The 16,339-nt window shown below is 41.4% G+C and overlaps 2 protein-coding genes across 2 annotated transcripts; one reads left to right on the top strand and one right to left on the bottom strand.

The window, feature by feature from the left end:
* Window positions 1-980: 980 nt before the first annotated feature.
* Window positions 981-3,607, bottom strand: LOC115408160 (C-X-C motif chemokine 2-like). The gene is made up of 4 exons (XM_030118763.1): window positions 3,057-3,607; window positions 2,321-2,429; window positions 2,152-2,238; window positions 981-2,005 (listed from the first exon to the last, which is right to left on the bottom strand). Exons 1-4 carry the CDS (start codon window positions 3,115-3,117, stop codon window positions 1,828-1,830), a joined length of 435 nt encoding a protein of 144 aa, XP_029974623.1. The 5' UTR covers window positions 3,118-3,607; the 3' UTR covers window positions 981-1,827.
* A 4,919-nt stretch (window positions 3,608-8,526) lies between these two features.
* On the top strand, window positions 8,527-15,665 carry LOC115386294 (protein mono-ADP-ribosyltransferase PARP14-like). Its single transcript, XM_030088553.1, has 11 exons — window positions 8,527-8,829; window positions 9,404-10,626; window positions 10,707-10,779; window positions 11,001-11,144; window positions 11,269-11,331; window positions 11,419-11,595; window positions 11,803-11,985; window positions 12,086-12,685; window positions 12,898-13,034; window positions 13,591-13,768; window positions 14,286-15,665. The coding sequence occupies exons 1-11, from the start codon at window positions 8,670-8,672 to the stop codon at window positions 14,555-14,557; spliced, it is 3,210 nt and encodes a 1,069-aa protein (XP_029944413.1). The 5' UTR covers window positions 8,527-8,669; the 3' UTR covers window positions 14,558-15,665.
* Window positions 15,666-16,339: the final 674 nt, after the last annotated feature.

Below are 16,339 nucleotides of genomic sequence, written 5' to 3'. Positions count from 1 at the left end.
AAAAAAAACCCAGACAAAATCAGCCAGATTTTGGTTAAAGCGGTTGTCTTTTGTCTGGTTTAACTGAAGAAATATTCCCCTCTTATGATTTCAGACACGTGTTTTCTTTATGAGACGCTCGGCGTTCGGGCCGCATGACTGCCAGAAATGAAATGATGCGTTCCAGGATGACTCAGCTGAACTGTCATCGAGAAGAGAGGAAAAGCCTGGAGAGCATTTCACAATCCAAAAAGTTATTCAGAGTTTGAAGAACACATAATTGATTGGTTTTATCCTCATCATTTAACTTGAATACAGAATTTTACACTGTTTGCTGTTAACCACAAGCTTGTATTTTTTTCAATTAAACAGCAATAAAATGATGAATTATCAATATATTTTTTTATTTTTGTCCATGAAGGAACTCGTAGATATTACATAATGACAACAACCCGTCTGATCATATGACACAAACTGCTGTTTCTTTTTGTTTAAAATACACCATAGTTTAATATTTCACATAAAGTGTCACTGTTAAGTATTCAAAAGTATCAGAGACTTCTACTATAACCAGGTTTTTTTGTACTTTTTAAGGCCTTATCTTGACAATTCTTTTAAATTTTGTAATATTTGAGGTTCTATAATTGTACTAAATTGAAATACACATTTACTGTCACAACTTCAAAAAAAGTTTTAAGATATACATTTTTTGTAATATTTAAGAGCATTAAAACAGTCTCCTCATATCATCTCTTTCCAGATGAGCTTCAGTTATGAAATTATTCAATAAACCATTAAGACTCATTCATTCTGACCAGACCTGATCATTAAATACACATCAAAACCATTCCAGTTGAATAAAACTAAACAAAAAAAACAACAACAAACAAATAAAAAAAGGAAGTTATTTTGTCCATATTGCACATCAGTTAATTTCACTTTTATTTTTACTGTACAGTTACAAAAAAGTTGAACCTCATAACACAAGGCACAAACAAGGGTAAAATACAAAATCAAACTTTATTTCAAAACTTAGAATCTTACAAAAACAGGAGACTTTCAAGAAAAGAGCAACAAAAAAGTCATAAAAATACAAAGGTTTAGACGCAAAGACTCAGTCCGCCAGAGGAACAGGAGGTGAACGGCACAATGAACGTTCACCATCAAGACGCAGTTTAACGTCCCAGCATGCAGCGTGTGTGTGTGTGAGAGCTGTGTTTACGGTTTCATTGACCGTCAAAATTTTCTTATATTTGACTTGTTTTCTACACTGAAGTCACATTTAGGAGGATTTCTACTTCTGTTCATTGCCGTTCCAGTATCCTGGTTGGCTAACATGACTGTTCACTTCTCTACACTGCCCCCTAGAGGCGTGTCTTGCTCATAGCAGCTCCCGATGAGGTGTTGATGGAAATTATTTTTTTGTTTGTTTTTTTTTTGAAAACTTAGAGGGAGAAATATGTGTAAACGTGGCCTCAGTAGCAGCGTTTCTTTCATTTCCACGGAGTCGGAGCATTTTCAGTGGCTTTGAGCCACGTCGTCGTCTAAACGGTGGCTGAGTACAGAACAAGTGTTTGGCTGCGATCGGTAATTATTGAGTTAATAAACTGTGGTTTGGGTATTGAATAAGATGCTATGATGAATTAAGTTTCTCCTTTTCACACATATTTGAATAAAAGAGTGAGGGATATGGAAGTATTAAAACATGAAGCGGTAATTGTGTATATATATGTAAACTTCTGTGTTCAAGTCTGAAAATAATTTATCTTCATCACCTCAAAAGACGTTTCGATCGTCTGTTTTAGCTACCCAACCCCAACTGACTCACACCATCGTTTCTGTTCTCCTTTAGACTAAGTGACGTCCTCTGGAACCCAGATACCTACTGGGACCCCTTCCCACCCCTCCCGACCCCTCCGTCGGGGAAGTCTTTGTTGAATTTGGACTGTGGAGGAAGGTGCTGGGCAGAGTCGCTGTCGGTTCCCATCCAGTGCCGTTCACGTTGCCACTCCTCATTTCTTCCTCCCTGTAAAATAAAACAAATAATAAAAAACAACCAAACACTCTATGTGAGACCGTCTGAAGTCGACTGCAGATTTCCTGTTATGTTGAAAATAAACTGAATTAAAAAAATGTTTACATTTTAACAAAAACATGATTATTTTCATTTACTTTCTTTTCTTGAAGGTTCTCACAGCTTCCTGGATGAAGGGCGATTTGGGGTCAAGGCAGGACTTGCCTCCGGGATTCAGAGTGGCGCTGCGAGAGAAGAAGCAGGAGTTCAGTCCACAGCTGCGCTTTTTGTCTTTTGCTCATGAATCCAACTCCGTTATTTGCTTACATGATCTCGTGGCTGCTGCAGTAGGAACGAGGAGGCCTCTCCTTGATCTCGACGATGAGTGTGGCCTTCACGCGCTTCCTTTTTGTCACACACGAGCATCGCTTGCTGACTGTAAAAAAGATCACAGGGGAAATCTTTAGTTTCATGTAACCCAGATTTAAAAATAGTAAAAAAGAAAACTAAATAAATTCATAAAATAAAAAGCTCCACTTTATATAGTGCTGAAATCAGAATCAGATCAACTTGTTGCCATTCGTGCCCTTTATAAAACATGCTTTGCGGAATACACTCCCAAATAATAGTGAATTTTCTCATCTTGGAATTTTAACAGAAGACAAAATCACAGCTTTCTGTCTAAAATTCATTTTTATGCCTCTGACTTTGGGCCTGTTGCCATCAGGTGTGACAGAATGTTAAAATATTGGAGCAAAATGCGAGCTGCTGTCAACACATGATGCATTAGCTGTATGAACGTGCATCACTGGGGAGCAGAATTTACAGCAGTTTGATGAGTCCCGAGTGTTTTGCGGTATGTCGTGCAGCCCCAGATCCAGGAGAAAGTCCTTCTGTGCTGAACTTTTCCCCCGCAATCCCCATTTCCAAACAGTAGCACACTGTTACTTCTCTTTTACTACTAGTTTACTTTGCAGCGTCTGTCTCCTCTGGTTCGGTGCAGAGCGACATTAAACAGGAAAACAAATTATTTGACCCACATTTCTCAAATCTTAACACTTACCTAGAGATGTACAGGTGGAGACGCAGGCCAGGAGGACCATGCACCAGAGCGTGGAGTTCATCCTTAAAGCTGTGAGTGAATCTTTGTCCCTTTCAGAAGGTATAAAGTTGCTCCAGCAGCTGCCTCTGAGCTTCTCTCCTCAGGTCGCGTGAGTGGGAAAAGCTCAACTCTCCATATTTTTGCTCCCTTTTGTATCCTCTCGCAGCCGGATGGACGTGAGCCAAGAACAGTTTCCTTGGAAAGAAGGGGGAAAAAAAAAGAAAGTCTCCCACACAGCGTGTGTTTACTACACATCCTCCACCCTCGCCTTTCACTCAATCATTTGTTTTCAGTTCCCTTCGCAGGCTTCGCTTGAACTCCTGATGGTGAAACACGTCTCGGACCTCGGTGAATTCAGCACTATTGATGCAAAATTAACACTCACACACACACACACAGAAAGTATCCATCAGCATAAACTCTTTGTGGGTGACTCACTGAAACCCTTGGCAGTTTCAACCGTACTTAAAGAATATTCACGAAAGAACCCGTTTTTTTAATTCTCAGTTTTCTACAGTGTTCATATATAATGAAAATTTGAATTTTTTTTCTAAAATTTGTCGCAGCTATTTCTTTAATGTCTGGCATTTGTGGCTTCGTTAGACGTTTATCTACAAAGAAACGACCAGGAGCTTAAAATGACCTCTTTAAGACCTCCTTTATGTTATCAGTGCCATCCACAAGTGAGAATAGTTTGAATTTAGACCATTTTGTCGCTAGCACATGGTGAATACGATAGTTGTACAGTCAAATTGTTACTGAAATTCAACAGATATTGATGATTCTAACCCAGGGTCTAAATTCCATGTCAGTGCTGGGTAGGTGAATTAAAAAAATTAAACTTTCTTCCACATGCAAAGCTCCATACTGGGCCGACCTGAGGCCCGCCGTCAGCCGCTGGCCCCCAGTCTGTCAGGCTTTTCACCGCGCTGGTGCCGAATCTGTGCCACTGTTTTGCTTCGAGTGGCTGGAAAGCACCGGCAACATTCCACAACTTGCTCAGTCTCCTCACGCATTCAGACTCAGGGAGTAAGAAAAGCTAATGTAAGACTCATCCCATTGGCAGGGAGGGTGCGTTTGTGTTGCATCAGCGGCGGTGGGGTGAATCGTGTTGTGTCGAAATCTAAAACAGACCTCTGCAGGAAGATCACGACGGAAGTGTTTTTTTTTGCTCACAAAAGGAGTGGTGGCTTCTTCCCGAAAGCAGTGAGGCCTTATTTAACACTCAGCCGGAAACTTTTATTGCTTTTGGAATTAAATCTACAAGTATGGACCTGTAATATACCGCGGTGGGTTCCAAGAGCTTGACTAAACCGGAATGCAACTCCTCCGACATCTCACAACAACAGACTCAAATCACCTGTTAGCCAACCGGTTCATAGAAACACATGACGTCTGATGCCACTCGGCTTCAGTCTTCCCCTTTCAGACATTTATCCCACCGAAAATAGGTAGTTTGCTGCACTTGTGAATTTCCCTTCACCTCAAAAAACATTGACCCATGAATAGATCGGTGGAGTTAATCGTGCCTGTGCTTTGCCCATCAGTTATTTTGTTTGTTGTTTTCATGCAGTCAGGTTGTGACGACATCCGGTTGACATGTTTCAACGGTGTTCTTCCACCTTCGTCGGGAACATCTTCTAAGATAATGTGATCTGATATTTCTGAGAAAGACAGAACGCTGTCCAAACATGTCAGAGGTGTTGTAAACTTCCTACGTCAAATATTTTTGATTGTATTGTCCGCGCTCTTATTTAGACAGATGTGTTGCAACAGCAGTAACCAACATCCACACTGTGAGTCTGGGTCCATTGAGAGGTCAGGAGATTAGACTCCAGAAGGTTACATTATCCTACAGGTGTCAAACCAAACAGCAGCAAACAGGTGGTCCGGAACAGACCTCCCAAAAAATATCCCCATTTTTTAATACAGCCAGGATCGCGCCAGACCTGGTCCGATAAATGCTATACGCTGGCGTCGCCAACAGAGCAGATAGGGACAGAGATTTTCGTTCCGATCTGCTCTGTTTGCAGCATTCTTTAGAGTTCTTGGCCAAGTTTGAACGTACCCCCATCTGACGAGACAATAAACATCAACTAAGTCCAAGAGGCATGAGATCCTTTTCTGCATCACACCTACTTGCTTGAAAAAAAGAAAGAAAGGAAAATACTTATCACTGATTTCATCTCGGTGCCTGGTACTGAAATCCTCTTGGTGTTTCACCAATGGGCTTGAGTCTGTGGCGCCTCGACAAACCGCTGCTTCTCCTACGGCACAGTTTAGGATGTATTTCCTGTAACTGGTGGAAACATCCTCACTGGAGGTTCTTCAACACTGTCGGTGAGAGATGTGCAGCGATACATCAGGAGAAAATTTACCGATGAAGACTTCTGGTCCATCTCTTCGAGATTTGAACCGGATAATTCTGCTGCACCACTGGTGATAAGGAGGGAGAGGGGAGTAACTGATACCACTGTTTCTGAGGAACTCTGGAGGCAAATTATTGAGAAACAAGCTGTAGCCTGTTACCAGATACTTTGGTAGACCATGTAAGGGAGAGTGATAAGGGAGATGACCAGTCGTGACCCAAGTCTATGTAAACTTTCAGCTTCTCAATTATTTTGGATGACAAGACAGAGCAGTTTGAACCTGAGGTAGAACAGAAATTCACAGCATGGCAACACAAAAACAAGATTCACGATAAACCTCAGCTAGCAAGAGGCTATGCACAGAGAGGGGATATTCCCTTTTATGCTCAATTAGTCGCAGTTTAATTCAAACTAATTCAAACTTTACTTCAGTAACTTCTGCCTTTGTTAACAAACTCACTCAGTGTTTTCAGTCACAAACATGAAATAAAAAAAAGTTAAAAGTACTGGGAAGAAACTTCAAAAAGGCTCAAAACATGTAGCTTAGTTGAATATCCACTCAAGGAATAAACTCAATAAACAGTGACCCATTAAAACTATTCAGTCATTTATTCAAGTCATAAAGCAGACAGAACAATCAGAACATGTCTTTAACAACCATTTGTTACTGATTCGCTTGGTGTTTCCATGCATGAAATTAAAAGTGCAACAATTATTATTATTATTATTTATTTATTTATTTATTTTTTTAACGAAAGCTCAATTTATGTAGCTTTAATAGAGAATCTTCACTCACTGAATCTATCAAAACCAGGACTGAACTATGGAGGACAATATTTCTTCAGTAACAGTATTTATACACAATCTCCAATTATATTAAGCACAAAGTTCAATTCAGATGGATTCAAGTATGAAAAGCTCACTTTTCTTTTGATGACCTCCTCAGCAGAAGCAGCTCTCACTTCAACATTTGATGGAACGCTGAGTTTGGAGGAATTAATGGAGAACTGGGATTTTTTTCCTCCTGAGAAGAGTCTCAAAGTCTGAAGTTTTACTAGAAAAAGCTGTGTTTAGTGTGTCTGTGTGTGTTGGTGTGTGTGTGCTCAGCTGACCAGCTGTGTTCATCACAGAGCTCCACGACTGGAGAGATTTTTCAACTTAAGCTCAAAATTCACAATCTCATACAGTCCTTGCCTGCATTTTTTCTTGCTGAATCAGCATATAAAAGAGAAACAACAACAAATAAAAACTCAGTGGGCCTTTTTCTAAGGTGTCCAATGGCGGGTGTGTTTGGGAGTATGAATAAACATTCAGGCTGTTTTTCTCCCCAAAACTTTTTGACCCCCTGGCAAAAGCCCTCGAGTCGAGAAACCCTGGTTTAGAGGTCAGAGAAGCGGATTTGGGACTGAAAGTTCACTGTTTCAAGTAGGGTGACCATATTTTAAATTTTGAATTTCAAAAAAGAGGAGGGGGGGGGGGGGGTGCTCGAGACACATATTCAGATAGGCTTCTCAGAGGTTGATGAACATGCTTTATTATGCTTCAATGATGCGAAACAAACTTCTTTAACAAAATAAAATGAAATGTAAAAACTTGTAACAAAATAGCAGCTCTCTTAGACTCTTTACAAATATTAAATAATGTTCTAAATATGAACTCTTCTGTTCAAAAATCCGGCTTCAACAATATATTTCTTAATAACTGTAATAAGATAGAAGAATATAAGAGTCTCACCAAAATACTAACTTAACAAACAAAAAAGATATATACTTTTAATCTTAAATTGTTTTCTTCATCCTGCTTTTCTTCTACACTCTATTTTTCATCTCGGTATGTTGGGACTTTTTTTTGCAGTTCATCTGAGACGGTGCTCTTAAGCTTAGGCTTTTTCCGTGCTCCGCTGTCGAATTAAAGCGACACTAAGGAACTTTCAGTTTTCGTTGATTTTGGCGGCGCCAGTGGACAAAAGCAGTAGTGTTTTGCCTGACCGAATACTACAGTTCCCATGAGGACTAGCGCGTGGTGTTGTAAATTGCTGCTCCCGGTGGCATGCTGTCGGACTGAACTCGCCTTCATTTGTTTCCAGTGGCTGTGTGAAGGACGGATAACAACGAGGTAATGAATCTAAATGAATCTAATGGTGGCCAAACAATGTTATATCATGATGTGACGCATGCTGTAAAGCAGTCCGCACATTTGGAGTTTTTAAGTGTGCAGGAGTTTTTTAGTGTGCAGGGTTCCTACCACCCTCCTCACAGCTGCTCAGTCCAAGTGAAAGCAATACTGACGCCCTCATGCCGTGACAGAGGGGTCATTCAACTAGTTGTATGTCGACGTATCATCACAAAAGATATTAAAATGTTTAATTAAGGTTGAAAAGTTCCTTAGCGTCGCTTTAACTAGAGAAGGAATTCATCAGTTCTCCATAAATAGTGTTGTAAACAGTCGGAATGCATTGATCTCATGCCTTGTATTATAATAAATAGAGGGGTTAATAAATAGAATTTGGATTGTTCTCTGATCCCACTCTATAGCGATACGAGGCGGTAATGCGCCTGTTGAAATGGTGCCATCCGCCGTTAAACAACACAGAAGAAGAAGAAGCGCTCCGCTGTCTGAAGCCCCGTCTGCTCTGCTCCGTCTCTGTGTGTGTGTGTGTGTGTGTGTGTGTGTGTGTGTGTGTGTGTGTGTGTGTGTGTGTGTGCGTGCGTGTTTGCGCGCGCGGCGCAGATCGGCTCACAAGATATGACGCCTCTCGGTCGCGCAACAAAGTATCATAGTATTGTGCGCAAAGCGCTGGTCAATTTAGGTTCACGTGCTACGAGAAACAGTGAACCCCGGACATTTCCTTGAATTTAAAAAACCCGCCCGGACGCCCCGGACAGGACGTAAAAAGAGGACATGTCCGGGTAAAAGAGGACGTGTGGTCCTACAGCTGACAGGTTCATTCAGGATCATATTAAAACAACAGCAGAGAAAACAATTCAGAGTTTAGGCCAAGAGGTAACTTCAGGTGTTTTCTGTTCAGGGACACTAGGAGAAGCCAGGAAATCCCCAGGTGAATGGCACACTTTACTGGTCTCACTGGGTGTGTTTATTTTTAATGATTCGTCAGAGTTGAAGGAAAATGAAAGTGAAAGTTAACAAACCAGGAGTGCTACGGTTTTGCCACAGCATTTGCGTCTCAGATTAAGTTGTTAGTAGAATGGATTTCTTTGAGCGTCCATTATTTCTCAAAGAAAATGGCTTGGAAGAGAGAACAGGAGGATCAGAGGAGACTGCCAGAAATACTAATGCAAATCTGGTTAGGATGTTACTCCAAAGACAGAAAGAAAGATCTGCTACATCCCCCAACAAAACAGAAGGTAAAGTATAAGATAATGAAATGACTGGAGGATAAAACCATAGTCAGTTTTATCCAAACATATGTTGTTGTTACTAGATTTGTAGGTGTCAAGTAGACTAGTTATACCTGTCATATTCAAAGACTTGCCAGATATTTCGAGCACGGGTTATGCCTTTTATTACCGATACCGGTGGCATAAACACCTTACGATATGACAAAGATGAGGAAATGCAGCACGCCTAAGTTGAGCAAAGCACCGTAGAAGTTACATAAATGGCTGTTTGAGTGAAACAAAACTTTGGGAGTCCAGTTTGTTAAACTCAGATCATTTATTTACAGCTGCAAGTGTGTGTCCGTCCCACTTTGACATCATATTCACATGACAGCTAACTGATTTTATAGTACAGAAAATAATGACAGTAAATACTGTTTAAACATGTCTGTTATCTTGTATTTAATTATGGGGTTTTAAGTGTCTTACAACATTGACACATCTGTCCAATGACTTGTAGCATATCGCACATACAGATTGTAAATTTTATGTTTGCAGATTTTGTGATGAACTAAAAACGTTTATGCTCTGTGTTTCACAGAAAGGAAAATAGTTTCATCACAGCAATCAAACACGCTCTATCAAACCAGGCCACTTGACCAGCTTAACCCCACAGAGCAGTCTGGATCCAGCTGGCCAGTTCAGGAAGCACCTGGAGAAAAGCGTCCTCATTTCCCAGTGACACGACTCCTCCAAGGAAAAACGAATGGAGATGCTTTGAAACCTCCTGAAAATACTGTGGCATCATGGAGTTTAAAATTCGGTGGATCACATAGAAGCATTATTGGAGTGGAGAAACAGTCGAAACTGTTCAATACTTCAAAGCCGGCGCATTACCAAGCTGGTGAACTCAGAAGAGGGAATGGAAATGTTTTCCAAGAAAACTTGAGAGTGGAGGCAAATCGTAGTAAACTCAGCAAAGAAAGCAATAAAATGACCGTTAAGCTCCCCAAAGATTTAATAACCTTCATAAAATCAAGCGGTGTCATATTCATGTACCAGATCTACTTCAGAAACTTTAAATGTCCCGTTTCTGTAGAGCTGGGTTCAGACTTGGTTCTGTCCAGCGAATCCTCTTATGCCCCACAAGAAGCCCTGGCAGTGGTGATGAAAGATCTGAGTGTGGAGACCGTTAAGCTGTGGGGGGCCGCAGCGGTGCCTCCAGACCTCGACAGAGTGAAAGAAACCCTGATTAATGCCCAGAACGAGGCCAACCGAGACGGGCTTCGAGCAAATGTCAGGTTCTTCCCGGGCCTGGAAGGAAACACCGTGACCAAGGTGCGACTGGTGGGCTTCAGTGACACTGTGAACAAGCTCAATGAGGTCCTTCAGGACCACCTGATGAACTGGCTCACAACGGAAGAACCACTGAGGCTTCCACATGTGGAACTGGTGGACTGTTTTGATAAATTCATGGCTCTCGTTGGCATGACTCAAAGCCAGGTGACCTTGAAAGTCTCGCATCTTCCAGGTCCTCACGTGCTTGTGTCCGGCCCTCGCTGCAAAGTTCAAGAGTTCAAACAGACGCTAGTCTCAGCTTTGGCCTGTGTGACATCAGACACTCTGGTTCTGGATGGACCAGGAGCTCAGCGTTACTTCCAGGCAGAAGGCAAAGTGAGCAAAGAGCTGACAGAGAGCTCCTGTAAGGTCTTCATCACGGTGAAGAAAGGCGTGCAGCACTCGAAGGTCGTCAGCACCTCTTCTCCCAGAAGCCAGCACCAAACAGATCCGGGAATTTCCAAAGTCCATCGGCTGATGACACAGGTTAGACCAGTGTAACTTTCATTCTGCTGTCAATTCCTTCAAAGCAGAGGAGAGAGCTCACAGCTGGCTTGTACTTACAGGGATACCGTGACCTGTACTGGAACCCGAACCTGTACGCCAGACTCAAACTGAGTCAACACCAAGGAAACCAAGGTAAAGACTTCACTTGAACAATGTATGCTCCGTCTGTTCTTCCATATGCAAGGAAATTATTATGATGCTCAATCACTTTACTGGCAATAAGAACATTTTCATCTTTAGAAAAATACAAAACAAGCATGTTCTTTCAAGTAAAAAGTATCAACAGGTCATTGATATGCAGAGAATATGTGGCATTGTACCACTGTAATACTCTGAAATAACTATCATTTCAGCCATCTTGGACTCGGTCTCCACTGATCTCCAGGAGGTCAGCGTGAACCTGACACATGGCGTTAAACTACAGCTGGTGTTGGGCAGCATCACTGATGAGACGACAGACGTTGTGGTGAACTCCACTAACTTCAGGGATTTTCATGGTAGGTTGGAGCTGCTGTTAGTCACTCATATGAAGCCAGGAGACAAGGAACAGGATTTGTGATGCAGTGCTGCAGCTGTGCTACGGCTTGGCTGTTTCTTTTAGAGTTTGTCTGATTTCTACAGGCGGCGTCTGCAACGCCATCTTGTCTGTGGCTGGACGTCATCTGGAGGCTTCACTGAAATCAGGTGATGGCAGAAGAGCTAAACATTTTAAAACACTGCACATGTTCAGCAACTACTCACATGGGTGTGTGTTTGTGTGTGTCTGTGCAGCGCAAGTGAAACGGGGAGCAGTTTTCATAACCCCACCTGGATCGTTTCCTTGTAAATCCATTTTTCACGTGCACGGACGAAAAAAGACCCACGTCATTGAGCAGCTGGTGCGCGGCATCATTCAACAGTGTGAATCCCGCCAATACAAGTCTGTGGCTATCCCTGCCATCTGTGCTGGTAAATACCGCATTTGACAATGAAAAGGCTACGTAACGGATAATAACACAAAGAACTGATGAATTGAGAATAGAATTTGGAGAATTGGATGGAAAATTGATAATTTGTGTTATAAAAAAAAAAAGGTGCAAACCATGTCATTGGTCAAGGTGAAAAAACGCAAATAAAAAGCCACTTACACAGTATGTTATGTTCCTGTTGCTACAGGAGCTGCTGGGCTGGACTCTCAGGCTGTAGCACAGTCAATCCTCCAAGCGATCAAGACCTCCACCTCATCCGCTCCCCTCCGCCATCTCTCCAATATCCGTCTGGTCCTGATTGAGGCCAGACTGTTCCTGACCTTCAAACAGCAACTGGTGCAAATGTTTCCTCTCGACGTGATGAATTCAGGTAATGAAGAGACCAAGTCTTGCCCGAGTTATTTTCTTCTGTTTCAAGGAATTCTCTCATTGGGTTGTGGCTGCTCATCACTGTTTTCTTTTTTTGGCAGAGTCATTTCTTCAGCATAGAGATGCACAGAGAAAGCAACCCCCTGACTTCATTCCAGGCCTCCTTTCTAGCAGTTTCACTGGAGAGCAGTCCATCTTCCTCTTCCTGGGTCTTTGCAGAAAGGATGTTGACGATGCCATGAATAAAGTGAAAGACCTCTATCAGGCTCACTGCTCTACAAAAACCTTCCCCAAGAAGGACCTGGAGTACCTGACCGAGGCGGATGTGACGGCTCTGCAGGAGCTGTTGAAGACCGAGGCTCTCCATGTTCAGGAGGATGGTCAGGGCGGTTTGACGGTGAGCGGGTTAAAAGTTGGAGTCAATAAGGTGGTGCAGATGCTTGAAACCACCATTCCTCTTCGGAGAGAAATGAAATTAAAGGAGGAGGAAAATTTCTACGCTCTCGTGGCTTGGTGCATCTTGGACCTTTACGGCCAATGGGAGGAACTCCCGAAAGCGGCACGCTATGCCCTGGAAAGGGGAGACGTTGCAAAAGGCATCGTGGACAAACAGGGACAGCAGTGGAGCGTTAATCTGCAGAGGATGGAGGCCACAAGAAATGGAAGAACAACAATGCTGAAACGACTGGAGAATCGGGCAGGTAAACAAATATGATGGCAATTTGACACATCTGATTCAAAACTAACTTGAAGTACGAGCTGGTGATTTACATGACTGTTGTGCCAGTTAAAAGCTTTAGAATTATGATTCAGTTTAGTTTTAATGACTGCCTTCTGAGTGATGATTGGAATTTGTCATTTAGAAAACATACAAAACATGTTTTCACTTCAAAAATGTCTCACTTTTTTTCAGACTTCATACTTCCTTTGTATTGGGACAACATGAGCACGGGGGAAAACCTGAAAGTGGTGCAACTGCAGCCAAGTTCAACAGAGTACCGCACCGTACATGATTCCTTCAAACGAACTGCCAACAATACTGTGACGAAGGTTTGTATCTGAACCATCTATCAAACTTGTCCATCTAATATTAGCATTGTGTTATTAATTATTGAGGTCTTAATTACGAGAACAGAATTCTCTCATTGCAGTGATTCATGTTGAAATTTCACAGCATGTCATTTACACATGCTCACAATGTTGCATGAATCAGAACGTTATCTAAAAATTGCAATTTTAGTTACTGCGAGCACTGTGGATGTGTAAACCGATGCCGAGAACACAATGAAGAATGAATTAACATATTCACAAGGAAAATCATGTAAATGTTCAATGTCAATTTCATGTGGTGAAGTTAAATGCAACTTGAAAACTCCAATACATTCAAAGTACCAGTTCTATGTGATTCCAATGGAAACTTCTCACTATTTCACAATGTCACATTTCCCAATAGTCAAGCTACCTCAGCCTGATGCGAAACATGTGGCACTTTGCCATGCCTACTTTACTGCTGATGATCAGAATCAGTTATCAGATGGCTCATCTCCTTTGTGTGAACAAGATAAATGTTGAGTCAGAGGTGGTAATCTGTGTTTTCCTTTGCTAGATTGAGCGCCTGCAGAACATTCACCTGCGCCGCACCTATGAAGTGCAAAAACAGTACGTTTCTGAAAAGAACAAAGGACAAGGAACCATAGAGAGGAGGTTGTTCCACGGGACAAGTCAGAAAACCTGTGACTCCATCATGAATAATGGTTTCAACATGAGCTTCTCCGGAAAAAATGGTAACATTCCTTTGGTTTGATTTTGATTTGATAAAGTTATGTTTTTCGTTCATCCAGAGACATAGAAGTAAACTACAGAAGCATTTGAAATGTCATGGGATCAAGCTAATTTGTGCAAAACTTTGGAAAGCTCTCATCACTTGAGATTCACTTGCACTTTACTTGATTGATCAGTTTTTTTCCCTGCAACTCAGATCTCATCTCTGAAGCTTCACCTTCACCATGTGAAGCACCAAAAAACCATCAAATTGCCCCTGATGTGACAAATACCAGTCATCCACTTTGTGTTTACAGAAGACATTTGCTGAAATGTTTACTGTTCTCACCAGTTTTAGCATTGGATAGTTCTACTGTCTTTATATTCAAAAAGCTTTTTTTCACTGAAAGGAATTTTTTTTTACCAAAAAAGTTTTTGCAACTGAAGCAATTCCATTCATAATGGGGGTCTATATACATAATTATATGTCTGATTCTTCAGCATAAATGTACAATAACCTCTTTTGTTTCATGTTACCAGGTACTTCCTACGGTCAGGGAACCTACTTCGCTGTGAATGCCAGTTACTCAGTTTCCTATGCAAGGCAAGGAGCTGATGGTTCTCAGACCATGTTTCTGGCCCGGGTGCTGACGGGTTCCTACACTCAGGGACACAGCACCATGAGATGCCCTCCGTCTCGAAGCAGCCACGACCTTTATGACTCTGTTGTTGACAGAACAGACAACCCCAACATGTATGTCGTATTCAACGACAACCAGGCCTATCCCGACTATCTCATTACTTTTTACTAGTTCCTCACAGTGGAGAAGCTGCTGCTGCAGCTGAATAAATCCTGATTAAAACATAAGAGAGAAGAGAGGCTCTGGTGGGAAAGCACACAAAAGTTTTATATAAAGTAACCTGCAAGAACTCAGAAGTGTCATTTGTTAATGGAATGATCTATTTTGAATATTTAAAAATGGGTTGAAAACTATTTTACAGTAACATTAATAGACCTGTATCATGCTTTTCTGAGACTACCTAAGTTCGCCTACAGTCAATAATAAACTATTTTAGCACCCCGAGCACTTGGAGTATTTTTATATTATTAAATATTAGTAATTCTACATCTTTGATTTCAACACGGAAGTCCAAACAGCTCGACTTCACGTTACCCCGGAACCAGCATAACAGCATGACCATGACGGTCATAGAATTTTATACATAGACTCAGCGCTGACAGTGAATGGACACGCATATCAAGTCTATATTGTAGATATCTATGGTGCCTACAGGTACATGCCGCCATCGTGTGGAAGTTGTCGGTGAAGCAGCAGTGCGTGAAGTACGCCACAATGCTGCGCATGCGTGCTTGGCCCTTCATGATTGGTTCCACCTGCTGTCTATGTAAATCAGTGGTAAGCCGGTTTTTAAAGCTGGGAGGAGGGTGGGTAGGCAATATTCATATAGATTACTCAAATATGCACACATGAAGAGAAATATGACTTAACTGAAGTTTTATGAGGTAATCACACAACACGTTAAAAAATCAAACACGGTCATACGCTGATATACTCATACACTGCACTAATGTACAGATTATTTTTTTTTAATTCTGAACTGCTGTTGATAATTCACGTGCCATTGATGTGAACACTTTAGTGAAGGTAGAGGACAGAAACATTAAGATCCGAGCTGAGAGATGCTGGGAAAATGAGCTAACTTTGGAAGAACCTGGACCATCAAAGCTGGACTGAGGGTAAAATATGTAGCAACATGCACAAAAGCTGAAAAATACCACAAATAGAGGACTTTGTTTTATGTTATTTTTCCATATCTTGGATCATTGAAAATGTCAAAAATGTACCTATTTTTAATGTGGTTTGTAAATTGTTAAAATCATAATTAAATCACTGTAAACCTGTTCAAAATGTACTCGTGTCTCTTTTTTCACATAAGAGTTTGTGTGAAAACTTTGTTTTCACCAATCTCAAGCACCCCCTGGCAAACTTTCAAGTACCCCAACAGGGGTACTAGTGCCCCCATTTGAGAACCACTGGATGAACATGCAGCACACTGAGGCCCGTTGCAATGTTTTCTGAATATTTTTTTTTAGTCTAAGCACGACATCTAGGGGCATTATGTGGCATTACAGCACACAGTATTGGGCTGAACCAAAGATTGGTGAAACAATAATAGTTGCTATGGTGGAGAAAAAATTATATTATTGATGCCCTGATAGGTGCCATGTCTCCCTTATGTTAGTCCTGCGAGTGTGTGAGTTCATAATGTGGGTGGGAGGGACGGGTTTATTTTGTAATGCTTTTCTTGTTTTTAAATATTGTAAAGCACTTCGTGTTGCTTTTATCATATAAAAAGTGCTATGTAAATAAAGATAGCTTGATTGATTAATTAGTGTTTTCTCCTCAATAATTCAGCAAGAGTATTTTCAGTGTACCTGACTGGATAAACAGAGGGAAATGTCACCTCAAAAGGGAAATTAACTTTCATTTTGTAAATAGATTACCTTCAGGCCATAAGAAGGAGGTACTTAAACGGAAAACGAAACTTCGACCTGTCATTCATTCAGCTCA

This window comes from Salarias fasciatus, chromosome 3, assembly GCF_902148845.1.
Source record: "Salarias fasciatus chromosome 3, fSalaFa1.1, whole genome shotgun sequence".
In the NCBI taxonomy this organism is placed as follows: domain Eukaryota; kingdom Metazoa; phylum Chordata; class Actinopteri; order Blenniiformes; family Blenniidae; genus Salarias; species Salarias fasciatus.
The sequence above is the reverse complement of the archived record's forward strand: the minus strand, read 5'-3'. Positions and strand labels throughout refer to the sequence as shown.